The following is a 13,290-nucleotide window of genomic DNA, read 5'->3' on the forward strand; positions in this document are numbered from 1 at the left end:
AACAATATTTCACAGTATCTTCCAGCAACTGGAAGATTTAAAGCAGCTGCTTCACAAAATGAAGGGCTGCCAGATGCTCAGATGACTCTTGGCAGGGCATTCAGAGCTACCAAGGAGATCAGGAAGAAAGCATTTTTCAAGGTCTGTGAAACAATCCTCTTCTAAGTAACAGAGAGAAAGCAAACAAGAAAACTGGAAGTAACATAACGTAATGGTCTCTCAAGAAATATGCCAGAACACTTTTTACACCTTTGCCTTTGTAACAGGACTGGCATGCAGCCAGTGTGGGAGGGAGGCTATCAAGTGTTGTGGGATGCCAAAATTTAAAATAAGACCTAATGAGAACAATAGGACAGGTTCATATTTCAACACATAACTTTATAGGCATGTGTTAGAAAGAAATGCTGATATTAACAAATATCAAATAAACATATGTTTGTCAAGGGATCCCTTTGGTTGGTTTTGTTCCAGTCACTTGTTCAGGTGCTGGCATTGATCAGCCATCACATACCAGGAGTGTGATGTTCCCTTTTGGCAGCGTTATGGGTGCATATCTTAAATTGCTTCTGTTGCGTTGTCTACCAGTGATGTACTTGCATCTGGCATGGCACCAAGGTGACAGAGTACTTTGGTTCGGTGCATGAGTTTTAGACCTGCCAATTGTTATAGTAGCTTTCTTGTCATCTTTAGTTTGTGTGTTCCCAGAGCAACGTACTGTAATACAGGCTCTTCTGTACACAGATGCACTTGCATCTTGGTTCACATGATCTTACTGAAGTGTGCAGGGACATATTACAATGCTAAATATGCAGCCAGATGCAGAGGTGTGTTGCTATGACTTGATTCCAGGAGATGCATGTAGGCACTGAACACACCTCATTATAGGTGTGTGACCTGGAAGGCTCATCCTATGCCACAGCTCAGGCTTCAGACAAAGTAGCATCTTTGTTGTGCTCAGCTGAAAGAACCATAGCGCACATCAGCTTAGAGTGCAAGGTGCCTAGCAGTGGAATCTTAGTGCTGAACTTGTGATAAAAAAACAAATAGAAGTTAGGAACAGCATTGTCCAACATTGCTTTTGAGTGGTCCTATTAACCATAAGTAGAACACTCTCCAGAAATTATGGAATCTTGGCTGTGAAGTTCTGTGCAACTAAACCCCTTTTCATCTGGGGATATTTTTCTTTTCCTTTCTTCCAGTCATTTGTCCAGGTGCTGCTAGCAGTCACCCACCACAGAACAGGAGTGTGATGTTCTCTTCTGGCAACAATACAGGTTTTGAACTCTTCGAGGAGTGGTGGAACAAATCACAAACAGTACCATTTTACTTGATTGCTGTTCTTCTACCCCTGCTAAACCTGAAGTCTCCATCCTTCTTTGCAAACTTCAATGTCCTAGGTAGGTAACAAATACTAGTAAAGCATTGATTCACTGTAGCTAAAATGTGTAGAAAACAATGAAAGCTACTCCAGTGAGTAAAATCATAGAATCATTTAGGTTGGAAAAGCCCTTTAAGATCATCAAGTCCAACCATTAACCTAGCACTGCCAAGTCCGCCACTAAACCATGTCCCTAAGCATCACATCTACATGTCTTTTAAATACCTTTTAAATAGTTGTAGAGAGCAATAAGGTCTCCCCTCAGCCTCCTTTTCTCCAGGCTAAACAACCCCAGTTCCCTCAGTTACTCCTCATAAGACTTGTTCTCTAGACCCTTCACCAGCTTCGTTGCCCTTCTCTGGACACGCTCCAGCACCCCAATGTCTTTCTTGTAGTGAGGGGCCCAACACTGAACACAGGACTTGAGATGCAGCCTCACCAGTGCCTTGTTAATCACTCACAGGCTTTCTGCCCTGCTTTGCTTACGTCTTACAGTTAATAGGGAGTTAATTTTTTTCCTTTGCTCCCTTGATATACGTATACTGCCTTGGTACAGTCAAGCTTACCCTTCCTCATCTGGTAAACATTTCAACACAGGGAGTTACTTCCAAAGATTGATTGCTTCTGACCTGAAGTTGTTTGCTACCAATCAGTTGATTAGTTAATGACGACATCAGTCAATCAGTGTAACCTGCTGCTGTGCTTTGCCCCAGCTCCCAATACCCTGGCCTATTCTGTACTACAAGGACAAAAATTGTGACTTCTCCTTGCTTCCATGTCTTGAGATAGAAGACCAAGGCAGGTGGGACTGGTAAAGTGGATAAAGCACATGGATGATGCGTGGGGTTGGTCCTTATGGAGTAGGAGAGGTCTGAGGGCACAGCGTTGAAGCCCATGATGAAGAGAAAGTGAAAAGGAGGTAGGGATCACAGAACCAATTGAAAAAGATGGAGATGTATTATAAAGGAGGTAGAGGACACAGAATTGAGGGGCTAGTTTGTCCTCTGTTCCAGTGTGACACTTAATTAGAGCTTGGATCTGCTGTTGCTGGAACCACTAAATGAAAATACAACACAGGAACTTGGTTAAGTGATAGTGCTTCTGTGTGAAAAGTAAGGTTTTTACATAGACTAGATATAACATTAGGGATAAGAAAATATTTTATCAAGTGAGATTTAGTCAGAACTGTATTTGTTTTTAAAATAAGCACATTATTGTGGCAACTATTTTTTTGAGAACCTGAATATTAAAATATTAAATTTCTTGTAACTGCAGTAGATTATTATGTAATTCAGAAGCTGTTCAAAGTTGCCTTAATTTTTGTAAACCTTGAAGTCAATAGGACAAAAAAAATGGTAGATGTTGTGATGCTGAAATGAATCGAGTGCTTTTAATTATCTTTACACGTACAGAAACCTAAATCATTGGGAAACTACAGAATATTTTAGTTGTTAAGCTGATCCTCAAGTACAGAGCCTTTCATCTTTCTAATTCCTCGACTATGCTCTGGGTAATGAAATGATAATTTCTTCAATTTATTTTTTTAACCTTGGAGATATTGCTAGAATGAAATGATGTCTTATCTGAATCTGTATTCTAAACTGTAAAAATGCTGTTTCTTTGTCTTATAGTCTATTCTCTGGTGACTAGCAGTATTATTGGCCAGGAGGTTGCATTGCAGTAGCCTTAATTACTGTTGCACAATTTTCTTAGATAGTTATTATTCTGCCCTTATCTCTTTCAAGTGTCAGGAGCCAAGATCATATGCTCTCCATCCCACGTGCAGACACAGCAAGGCATTTATACCCATCTGTGATCTTATCCGTAGTCCTCTAGCTCTACAGAATATAGCTGGATGCCTCTGAACCAATGAGATGGAATGTAAATCCAGTATTATGATCAAGGTTATGATCAAGACAAGGTTTAAATCACTAGCGATCAAATGTCATTATCAGCTTCTAGCTCCTAGTTTAAAGTTCACAACTGCAATAAACATGCATATCTTATTGAGCCATGTGGTTCAAAAGGTCAGTGACTGAATGGACATTGTAATAGCTGCAGTACTGTGGCCGACTTTGTCTCATGCTAGATTAAAATCCTGACAGCTTGAGTTGGAACCCCTCTGTTACTGCCTTGAGACCTCCCCACCTGCTGAGCACCAGGGTTGCAGGGTGCTTCTTCCACTGTCACTAGTGCAGCATCTGGAGAATATTAAATATACTGAAAGCTTGCATTGGGTACAGGTGTGTTATTCCTTCTCTCTGACCTATGAAAGAAATAAAAAGAAAATTTAGACCTAGCCTGTACTCCTAAGAATGAATACCAACCCTAAGTGTTTGGGCTACTCGTAACTAGTTGGATGGAGCAAGAATAAAACACAGCACAAATACTTCTACTGCCTCATGGTGTTTGTTTGGCTCTTGTTTTTTCTAGGTACGGTTTCAGTTGTCTACTTAGTTTTTCTGGTTACCGTAAAGGCTGCTCATTTGGGAATCCACTTAGAATACAACTGGTTTACAGAGAATGATTTTTTTGTACCAGGTAAGATAGTTAAAATGCAGTAATGAAGCTTATATATGATAGGTTTAAGATTTTTTTTTAAAGCAATTCATGAATGACTTTCTCATTTACCTTGTAACATCTGTGTGAGGAAATGCTGTCTGAGGTTTCATGTAGAGGCTCAGGAAGGATCCCTTGTGACAAAGTGACAAGGAATGCTTTTTCCAGTGATGATCCTTAATTAGAAGACAGTATCAACACTGTGAAGGAGTGCCCATCAGAGGTATCGCCAACATATATCATGTGACAGGGAGCTTGTTATAGTCCTGCTTCACCTATATTATAAGGAGTTCTAGCTGCACCATTTTCAGAATATGCCTATTTCAGTAGCAGTTACAAATGACAAACTGTAGACAGACTGAATGGTAAAGGGGGCTGTAAATTCTCCACACACTGTCTTGCTTAAATGAAATAGCTCATTCACCATAATTTACAAGTGTGATTTTCCTGTTCTGAACAGGAAAATTTTTCTGCATGAACAGATAGTCTAAAGAGATCGGTTTCTTGTTTTAGGAGACTTGGAATGAGAGATCTGGGGTTAGGTCTTAGCTGTTTTTTTCCTCATCCTTTACAACAGGCAAAGTTGTATGACCACTTAGCTCCAAGGAGCTATGTCCTGTGCTATTGAATTTTATCACTACTCCTGTTCTCAGAAACAAGAGTATTTTGTCCTTCTTTAGAAGTTACTCATTCGCTTAAGGCAAAATTCAGAGATATGCACCTCCTTAGGGTTTCTTTTGTGGGTTTATGCATTTTTAGTTTCCTGGTCACAATAAGCACTGTACTAGTAGTTTTACACATGGGTTGCAAACTGTTGTTAGGTCCAATAATGTAGAACTGGAGAGCAAAACAAGGATAACTTAAAACATTGGGATGGGTTTTGAATTACTGTAGGAAGATAGAAATAATAAAAAAAAAGAAATACCAGAGTTGTTCCATGTTTCTGATAGAATCCAGTCCAATTTGTGGAATTGTGGTAACACATTGTGGCAACAAGAGTAACAACTCAATGAGTAAACTACAGGTAGTAGTTACTTGAGTAAAGTTACTGATGGGAAATTCTGCTGATTTAAGTGTGTTCACATCACAGTTGTGGTGGTCTTGCAGCTACTTATTCTTTGTGTTCTTCTACCACTCCCTTTGGGTTTATTCAGCTCTAGTTGAACTGAAATTATCTGGCACAATAATAAGCAGAATAAACATCTTAGCTAGTGTATTCCATGTACGTTTGGCAAAGAGGTCTGCTGAAAACCCAGTATTCCCGTTCTCTGCCTACCAGCCCCTAGCTATCATCACATCTGTTTGTTCATTTTTCCATAACTGCTGAAGTCATTCCTTCCTCATCTCAGCCAGGCATTCAGAACCCTATTTCAAGATCTGAATGACAAGAAACAAGTGAAAGGCTGTGTAAAACTGTTTCTTCACCTTGGCCATGTCACCAAGAAAAAAAAAAAGTATTATCCTTTCTGGCTGAGTCTAGCCAGGCGATTTTTGCTGAGTGTGAGACTGTGCAAGACCAAAGCACATGCTTTGAGGACAAGCTGGATTATCATCGTAATTCCCTAAAAATCCTCTTGACTACTGCAGCATAAGTACAAACTTATAGATGGATATAGGTAGTTCTGAAACGGTGCTATCTATGCTGTCTCTTTTCCTCCATCACTGCATTTACTTTTAGGCAGAATTTTTGGACTAACAAACTACTTTTGTGTCCAGTGTAAAAATTCGGATTTGAAAGCATTGGATGATTAGCATCTGCATTAATGACCTGCTGTGATTTAATCTGGCTAGCAGCTAAAACAACCACACAGCAGTTCACTCACTTCCCTCCCCTGCCCTGTGGGATGGGGGAGAGAATCAGAAAAAATAGTAAAATTCATCGGTTGAGAGAAAAACAGATTATAGGACAGAAAAGGAAAATAATAATAATATAAAAATATAAAAAAAGAATATACAAAACAAGTGATGCACAGCACAATTGCTCACCTGGGCCATGGCACTCCCTGGCCAACTCCCCCCAGCTTCTATACTGAGCATAATGTCATATGGAATGGAATATCCCTTTGGCCAGTTTGGGTCAGCTGTCCTGGCTGTGCCCCCTCCCAGACTCTTGCACCTCTCCTGCGGAAGGCTCATGTCTCCTCGCTGGCAGGGCCTGGGATGCTGAGAAGCCCTTCACTTAATTGTAAACACTGCTTAGCAACAACTAAACATTACTGTGTTATCAACATTATTTTCATACTAAATCCAAAACATAGCGCTATACCAGCTACTAGGAAGAAAATGAACTTTGTCCCAGCCGAAACCAGGATATGACCTATTTTATGGCATTATACTTAATGCTATCTGTAAGTAGAAATGATACTCAAGCATGCACTGCTCAGTCAGTAGATAGACCACAACGTTTGGTCTTGCTCCATTGTGTGCATGAAAACATGGTTTTAAGCTGAACTGCCCCAGCAGGCAATCTTCAAATGCTCACAATGGCCTCATATGTACAGACTCTTCCTGAGGGTGCAGAAGAAAATTCACCCAAACTATGGTTGATCAACAAACCCATGTAAACTGGAAACCAGCCTAAGTCTAAGAAATTGGGTTTTAAGCATCTTGAACTTCAAGTCCAAGATCTATTAAACAGTCCTAGTGTAAAATGAGTTATAGTACGAGATGTGTGCTGCAGGTCACTAAGAAGTGGAGCATCCAGTAGTTCGATTATTTTGGCAATGCAGCTAGTACTGCTATGAGATAGACAAAGCATGGAGCTAATGCGTATAAATCCAGCTACTACTGATTGTAGTGATAAGAGAAATGCAGTGCTGAAAGAGATTCTGAATCTGTCAGTTTGATTTTTATTAGTGAGATTAAAGTAGTGGATGGAAAACAAGCCCAAAAGTTGCTTGCACTCTCAAGCTGTAGACTTGAGTAGTGCATCATGCTAGTTAGGTACTGAAGATACAGAGAATCCAGCCCTAGGGAAGGCATATTCTCTCAACCTGGATGAGCCCTTCATTAATTGACTGGGGTATGTTTACCCCGCTGACTTCACAGCACTTCAGAGAAATATGGTTTAAACATGTCTGCATGCAGCTCTCTGTGGTTTGATCTGATGAGTGTTTTGCTATATTGCTGGATGCTTTCCAGAAGATGAGCTAGGTCAGGGTTCTCTAATTGCTGTTAGCACTCTAAAGAATGCATACATCCTTATATAATACAAACAAAGATGGTGCTTTAATGATGTTACACATCGATGAATTCCTAGACCAGTCACAGCGCTTCCCAAAATACAATCTTGTGAACATAATCCTTCAAGTATTAAAAGAAGCAGAGCAATGCTATTCCCATGGAGACAAAAACATAAATAAATTTTTCATAGATGCTGTAAAGGTGTATGATAAGACAGGAAGTTGCTCTGTCTTTCTTTATGTCTTGGTTTGGAAGAAGCTCTTAAACATCTACAGATGTCATTTTTCCTCTGGTAGCATAAGTGACTTAACAACAAACAAAGCTCACAGAGCAAATGATTCCTTCCCCCCATCTCCCTGTTCAGGGACCAATGGATATACAGCCTCGTGGCAATCAATTCCTGCCTCAAAAATGTTTTCCAGTTTAACTGTTGAGAAGCAGAAAAGCTTGTATGTGTAAATCCTAGATTAACCTAATAATCTTTGGTAGTTGGGGTCTCTCAAGAAATTTTGCTGCAGAATGTGTTATATAGTAACCCTCTTCATGCATTTTGTATTTCCTGATTAAATACCTGCATTGGCTACAGTCAAAGATAAGATGGATTGTCCCATTTCAACATGGAGGTTCATGCTTCTGCCAGTAGACTCCACAGCATTGTATGTCTTCTGCATTTTGGCACTGTTTGTTTCAAAGAAGTTACTAACACTTTTTTTCCTCCCTTAGAGTTTAGAATTCTGTTCCCTCAGCTCACAGGGGTTCTGACACTTGCCTTCTTCATCCACAATTGTGTCATCACACTTCTTCAAAATAATAGGAACCAAGAAAAAAATGTAAGTAATTTCACAAGATTGTGCTGATTCGTATCTAGATTGCTGGGTGACACTATTATTTTCCTGTCTGCTCCTCTTAAAATCGATCCAGGGACTGTAATAGCTTCAGAAAATGTAACTTGCTCTTGTGATCTGATAACAAACCAGTTAGTTACACATAATTTTCACTGGCTACCAATGAGTAACAGAGGCATTACAAATTTATTCAAATTAAACCTTGAGAAGTGTCCCAGATTTATTTGTGATCAGGGTGGTATTAAATGGCCAAATTACACACAAGAGGCAGAAGGCTTAACAGTGTTGGAAGACTATAGAAAAACTGACCCATTTTAGAATGAAAAATGCTGGAGAATTTTGGGCACAGGACTGATTTTAGCAAAGTCCTGAATGATAACACTGGGTCTAGATAATACCTTTTCTCAAAGTTGCTTCAGTAGTTTTGGGTCACAGTCCAACTCAAGGTTCATAGGGAAACCTGACACTGTTTAGGAAATCCTCAAAGTTGAAGCCCAGATTGGGAGCTTCTGTGATATATAGCCCTTGAACCGGTCCTTTGCCCTTGAAAAAGTTATGTACTGCTCATCCAGACGGAACTGCATTTTTTCCTCATTTCTTCCCATTATAAAATGCAAATGGAGTACACGTGATACAGTGTTAGAGTCCTAGAGTACAGTTTTACTGTAATTATTCTGATTATTTAATTTTTTCTCCCTACTTTCCAGGATTCTTGTCCAGCTTCATTAAAATCTTAGCTGTAAAGGTAACTACAATAACATACAAAGATTTTTAAATATGAACTGTATGAAACACTGGTATAGAATCACAGAATCCCAGAATGGTTGAGGTTGGAAGGGACCTCTGGATGTCACCTTGTCAAACTCCCCTGCTCAAGCAAGGCCACCTAGAGCCAGTTACCAACACAAAACATCAGATAAAATATATCTGATTCAATTATTCAGAGGTGAAGTGCAGATTATGTGGCAGTGCAGTGAGATGACCTTTTGCTTTAGTAATCTGTGTAGTTACTTTTTTGTCCCTATGAACCAAGGCCACCTCTGCAAAGGATTCAGGAATTCTCCTCCAGGAAAGCTTGTTGGGGTTTGTGGGCATTTCTGGCAATAGTTTAAAAACTAAAGAAGGGTTAATGGAGCTCTGGAGAAAGAAAATTAAGAAAGTTTCTTCTCAGTTTTCTTACAATGTGGAAAAATCCAAGATTTCTCTTTAGCTGTGGCTTTCAGATTCTAAACGCAGGGTCCCTCCAGCAATCAGTTCTGTATGCAGAGATGACCTGATGCCTCCTGCCACCTTCAGGAATTTTCCTGTGGTTTTCCCCCCTCCATTTACATCCGAGCAAGCAATCAGCTGCAAGGAGCAGCACCAGGAATCTTCTGCAGCTTGCTTTTCCTATGTTAAGGAGAAAGAAACTGCTGCCTACGTTTGAACCAGCTTTTCTGAATGTCCTCCCTGGAGCTTAAGCTGAATTCCAAGTCAGCCCTAGCAAGCCCTTGACTGGACTCACATTCTAGGGAGGAGCACCTTTAAATATGGCAGGAAAGGTTTGTAATGGGAAACTGAATCTGTGCATAGTTCTTCTAGTTTTATTTGGCTAGAGAGTTCCTTCCCTGTTTGTAGCTGTACAAGAGCCTTTCACCTAGGACTCCAGGTGCTTTGCAAATGTTAATGAAGCACTGGTGCTCTTGAGGAGCTAGCTGTTTTGTGATTATTTCACTAAGCTGCAGGACTAAGTGGGAGGTTTACATATGTATAGGGGTCTCAACTTCTGTCATAAGTCAAGGTGTTGAGGGTATTTTTTTCCTGTGTATTTACAGCCACAAGATGCTTTCTTCTATCGGTATCTCATGAGGAGTCTAATGGAGACTTCACTGTTTTATGGCTCAACCTGTTAACGTGTCATTTCCGCCAGAGTTCTGTGAAAAGGCACAGAACTTGGCAAGCTAGAAAAGTACTGTTTTAGTTTTGAACAAAACTTTCTGAAATTACTAGTCATAAGAACAATTCTTTGGGGAGGTGGAAAAAAAGTAAGAGAAACAATAACATTCCTTTTATGCAGTCAAAAATCCAAAAAAATAGCAGTTTCCATTCTGGTCACAGGTGTGTATCACTGCCCAAAGCTAAAACACACATGAAGGGAGGATTCCTCTGACTGCTATTCTAGTACAGTGGTGTGGGTGTGAGAAAAGCAATGCACTGGAGTAAGCCAAATGTCAGCAGCACAGCCTGGAGAAGCCTGTGAGCAGGGTTCTTAGTCTGCAGTTCAAAGCTGAGCTCCCTGTTCCCACCTCCCACTGCTGCCCCCTTGCATTTATCAGTGTAAGTGATAAATCAACTGCACAATCAACTGTTTTGGAAACTGGTTGCATAGAAAACTAACCCAGCCACAAAAAGGTGATTTGTTTCAGCTTTTTTTTCTGCTCAGGGGTCCCTGAGCAACTGTACAGACACTGCACAAGCCCAGAGCATGATCTACAGGCATGAATATGCTAGTGCTGTCTGCTAACAATTGTTTGCGTACCTACCTGGGAGAAAGGCTGGGAGCTGGGTTTTGTCCAGGTGGCAACTGCAGAAGGCATGGAGCTGTGGATGATTCTTATTTTCTGCAATATTGAAACACTGTTTATTCCCTGTAAATAGAGTGAGCTTCCATTGATGCTGCCTTACCATTGGTTTCTCTTTCCAGGCAAAATTATGCACAGCATAATGCATCGTGGTGAAACACTTTTTTGTCATCCTGTTAAATGTTATTACTTGCCCTTGATGCTTGAATAGGTGAAGTCTGTTTTTATGATACAGATCAGAGTCCCATAGAGGTATTACAGAGGCAGCATCTCTCTTGAGAAGTGACTGAACTGAAATTAGATGATCAAAAGGTACTTCGTCTAATGTGGTAATAATTACTAAACACTGATATAGGCTTCTCCATCCAAGAAACAACTCTACAAACTAGCTTTCACTGTGGTATTAAAGAAAAAATTAACTATTTTCTCCACGGAATGCAATAGGGAAAACAAGGCCTTAAAGTTGCCTGTTCTTTTCAGCATCACATAGGAAATATTAGAGCCACAGAACCTTCAATGTGCTGCATCCAGTCCTGTGCCGCAGGTCCAGCCTGCGCCTGGGTGCTAGTTAGGAGTGTGATAGGAAGTCTTGTCCTTTCAGAGTTTTCTTTGTTAGCTCCACCCAATTTATCAGACTTATCCTTTTGTTAGGAGGCTGATTTCTGTCTTCATTCTGCTGCTGCTGCCAGCCTCAATCACCCAATTTTCTCTTCTTCCAGGGGCACTTTTAACACTTTGTTCTGTGCATCTGACCAGAAAAGCTGGTCATCAGTAACTGCAACTACCATATGTTCTCCAAGTTCTACCTCAAAATCTGCCTGTTAGTTCAGGTGTACTTGACAAGGATTTGGCAGGTGGCAAGCTGTGATCCTTAGACTGTGACCTGCATGTTATCTTTGATACTTCCCTTCCATTCTGATCCCCCAGATACTTCCTCCTTTCAACCATTTTTTCTACATTTGAATTTTAGATTATGAACTCTAGGTGCCAGGATTACTGTATTCTTTTGCTTAGGCAACTTCCACCACAATGATGTCCATTCTGAATATAAATATCTTAATATAAAATTTAAAATAGATAAATGTGATTATTGCTGTGTTAGTTAAAATTAATCCTTTTATCTCTTTCTGTGTCCTGTGGTTTTATCTGGAATTATGCTGTCTAAACAGTATATGTACTCAAGGTCTTTGGGGAGTGAACCCAGGTCTCCTGAAGAGTAATGAACAGTAATCAAAAGATGTTCCTGTTATATATACAAATACACACTCTTGAACAAAGATCTTATATGCAGAAGCAGATATTTGCAAGGGAGCTGACAGATGTCTGAGAAATAAATTCAGGTTTTCGAGTTGTCTTTATTTTTTTTTCTTGTTGCTTATGGAAATCAAAATCTGGGTATTCTTTGTATGGTGACAGCACCTGAAGACAAGAGTCTATCGTGTTACATGCTATAAAAATACATTATCAAAATCATCTCAGCACTTAGTTTCAGTACACATTAAAGCATACAGCCTTAAGAACTGTAGAAACGTGAACTGGTTAGTGTAATCAGAGGTAATAGCACACCAGCTATCCACCCTTAATCAAGTGTAGTCCAAATGAAGCAGTAAGAATTTCATTTCAGATTGCCTGCAACTGTAAGTACTTGTCACAACAAAAATAGTTTTACAGTTGGTTCTAGAGCTTATATGTAGGCTGAGTAAAAATAACAACTGTGAGTTACTATGTTGTCTTTATGCATTAGGAATACACCTAAAATACTGAATTTAAAGCAAGTGAAAACAGGCTTTGTCAGATGATGTGCCTTAAGAAGGTCTTGGGTGCATTTTGAAAAATTGTCCAAGTCCTGTCTTCAAGAGATGAGAGTCCACGTCTCTCTGCAAAACTACCTTACCCTGGTTAGTCTCTGGCTGCTGCAGTTAATGGAAGTTACTCATAAATATCCCTAAGAAATCTGGATGCTCAGATTTAGTATTCCTAAAATTACCTTTTAGGATGGGTACTGGTGCTTTTGAAGATGTAGCTGTTATATAAAAATCTGCACAGCTCATCTCACTGAGGAGAAATTCTGGGAGTAATTTTAAAAAAATGCTATTGCTTAACCTCTGATGGAGATTGATAGTCCTTACTCAGTGACCAGTATGAGGAGAGTGAAGACTAGAGAAGCATCTTCCAACTGCATGTACCTGGTCAGCAGGAGGAAGAGGTTGCAGCTGGAAGTGTGCAGTTGACAGGGGCATGAGGGCCACCCTGGGGTATATGTTAACAGCATATTGCTGTCTGATGAGAAATGTCATTGGCAGGCTGATGGGAAAAAGGCATCAATCTTCCACCCCAAAAGCACTGGCAAAATGAGCAGGTGATTCCGGTTCCCTCACTAAAAACTGGCTTCCTTCTGAACTTTTCTTGAAACTTGTAATCTACTATTGTATACTTTTCTCAGGGACCACCTTGCCCTTGGAAGACCTCAGAAAGGTACAGGATGTACTTCTTTTGTCACCGAGACAGTGTGAAGAAACACTTAAGGGAACATTTCCATGCACAGATGTGAGCAAGCCTTGCCCACACTCAGTGAGGTGGCTGGCGGCCATGATTATGATCATGGTCTGGAAGCCATATAGTCCTAATAATTCGGTGCTTTGCCTGAGCTAATAAGACTTGCTTCTCAGTCACAGGAAAATAGGGTCACGTATTGAAGCACTACTAGTAATCCTTTAAGAAGCTGATTATTAGCAGCAGCTGGACAAATGGTTTGCTATAAGGT

The 13,290-nt window shown here is 40.1% G+C and overlaps 1 protein-coding gene across 5 annotated transcripts in view; it reads left to right on the plus strand.

The window, feature by feature from the left end:
- The window catches only part of SLC38A9 (solute carrier family 38 member 9), a 50,324-nt gene that overhangs the window by 21,884 nt on the left and 15,150 nt on the right, over positions 1-13,290 (plus strand). For all 5 annotated transcript variants that reach the window (XM_075739867.1, XM_075739870.1, XM_075739869.1 and 2 more), the window contains 3 exons: positions 1,200-1,397; positions 3,812-3,919; positions 7,844-7,950. In XM_075739867.1, the coding sequence (XP_075595982.1) occupies positions 1,200-1,397; positions 3,812-3,919; positions 7,844-7,950 (413 nt within the window). The remainder of the gene's footprint in view (positions 1-1,199; positions 1,398-3,811; positions 3,920-7,843; positions 7,951-13,290) is intronic.

Source organism: Balearica regulorum, chromosome Z (assembly GCF_011004875.1).
Source record: "Balearica regulorum gibbericeps isolate bBalReg1 chromosome Z, bBalReg1.pri, whole genome shotgun sequence".
NCBI classification, from domain to species: domain Eukaryota; kingdom Metazoa; phylum Chordata; class Aves; order Gruiformes; family Gruidae; genus Balearica; species Balearica regulorum.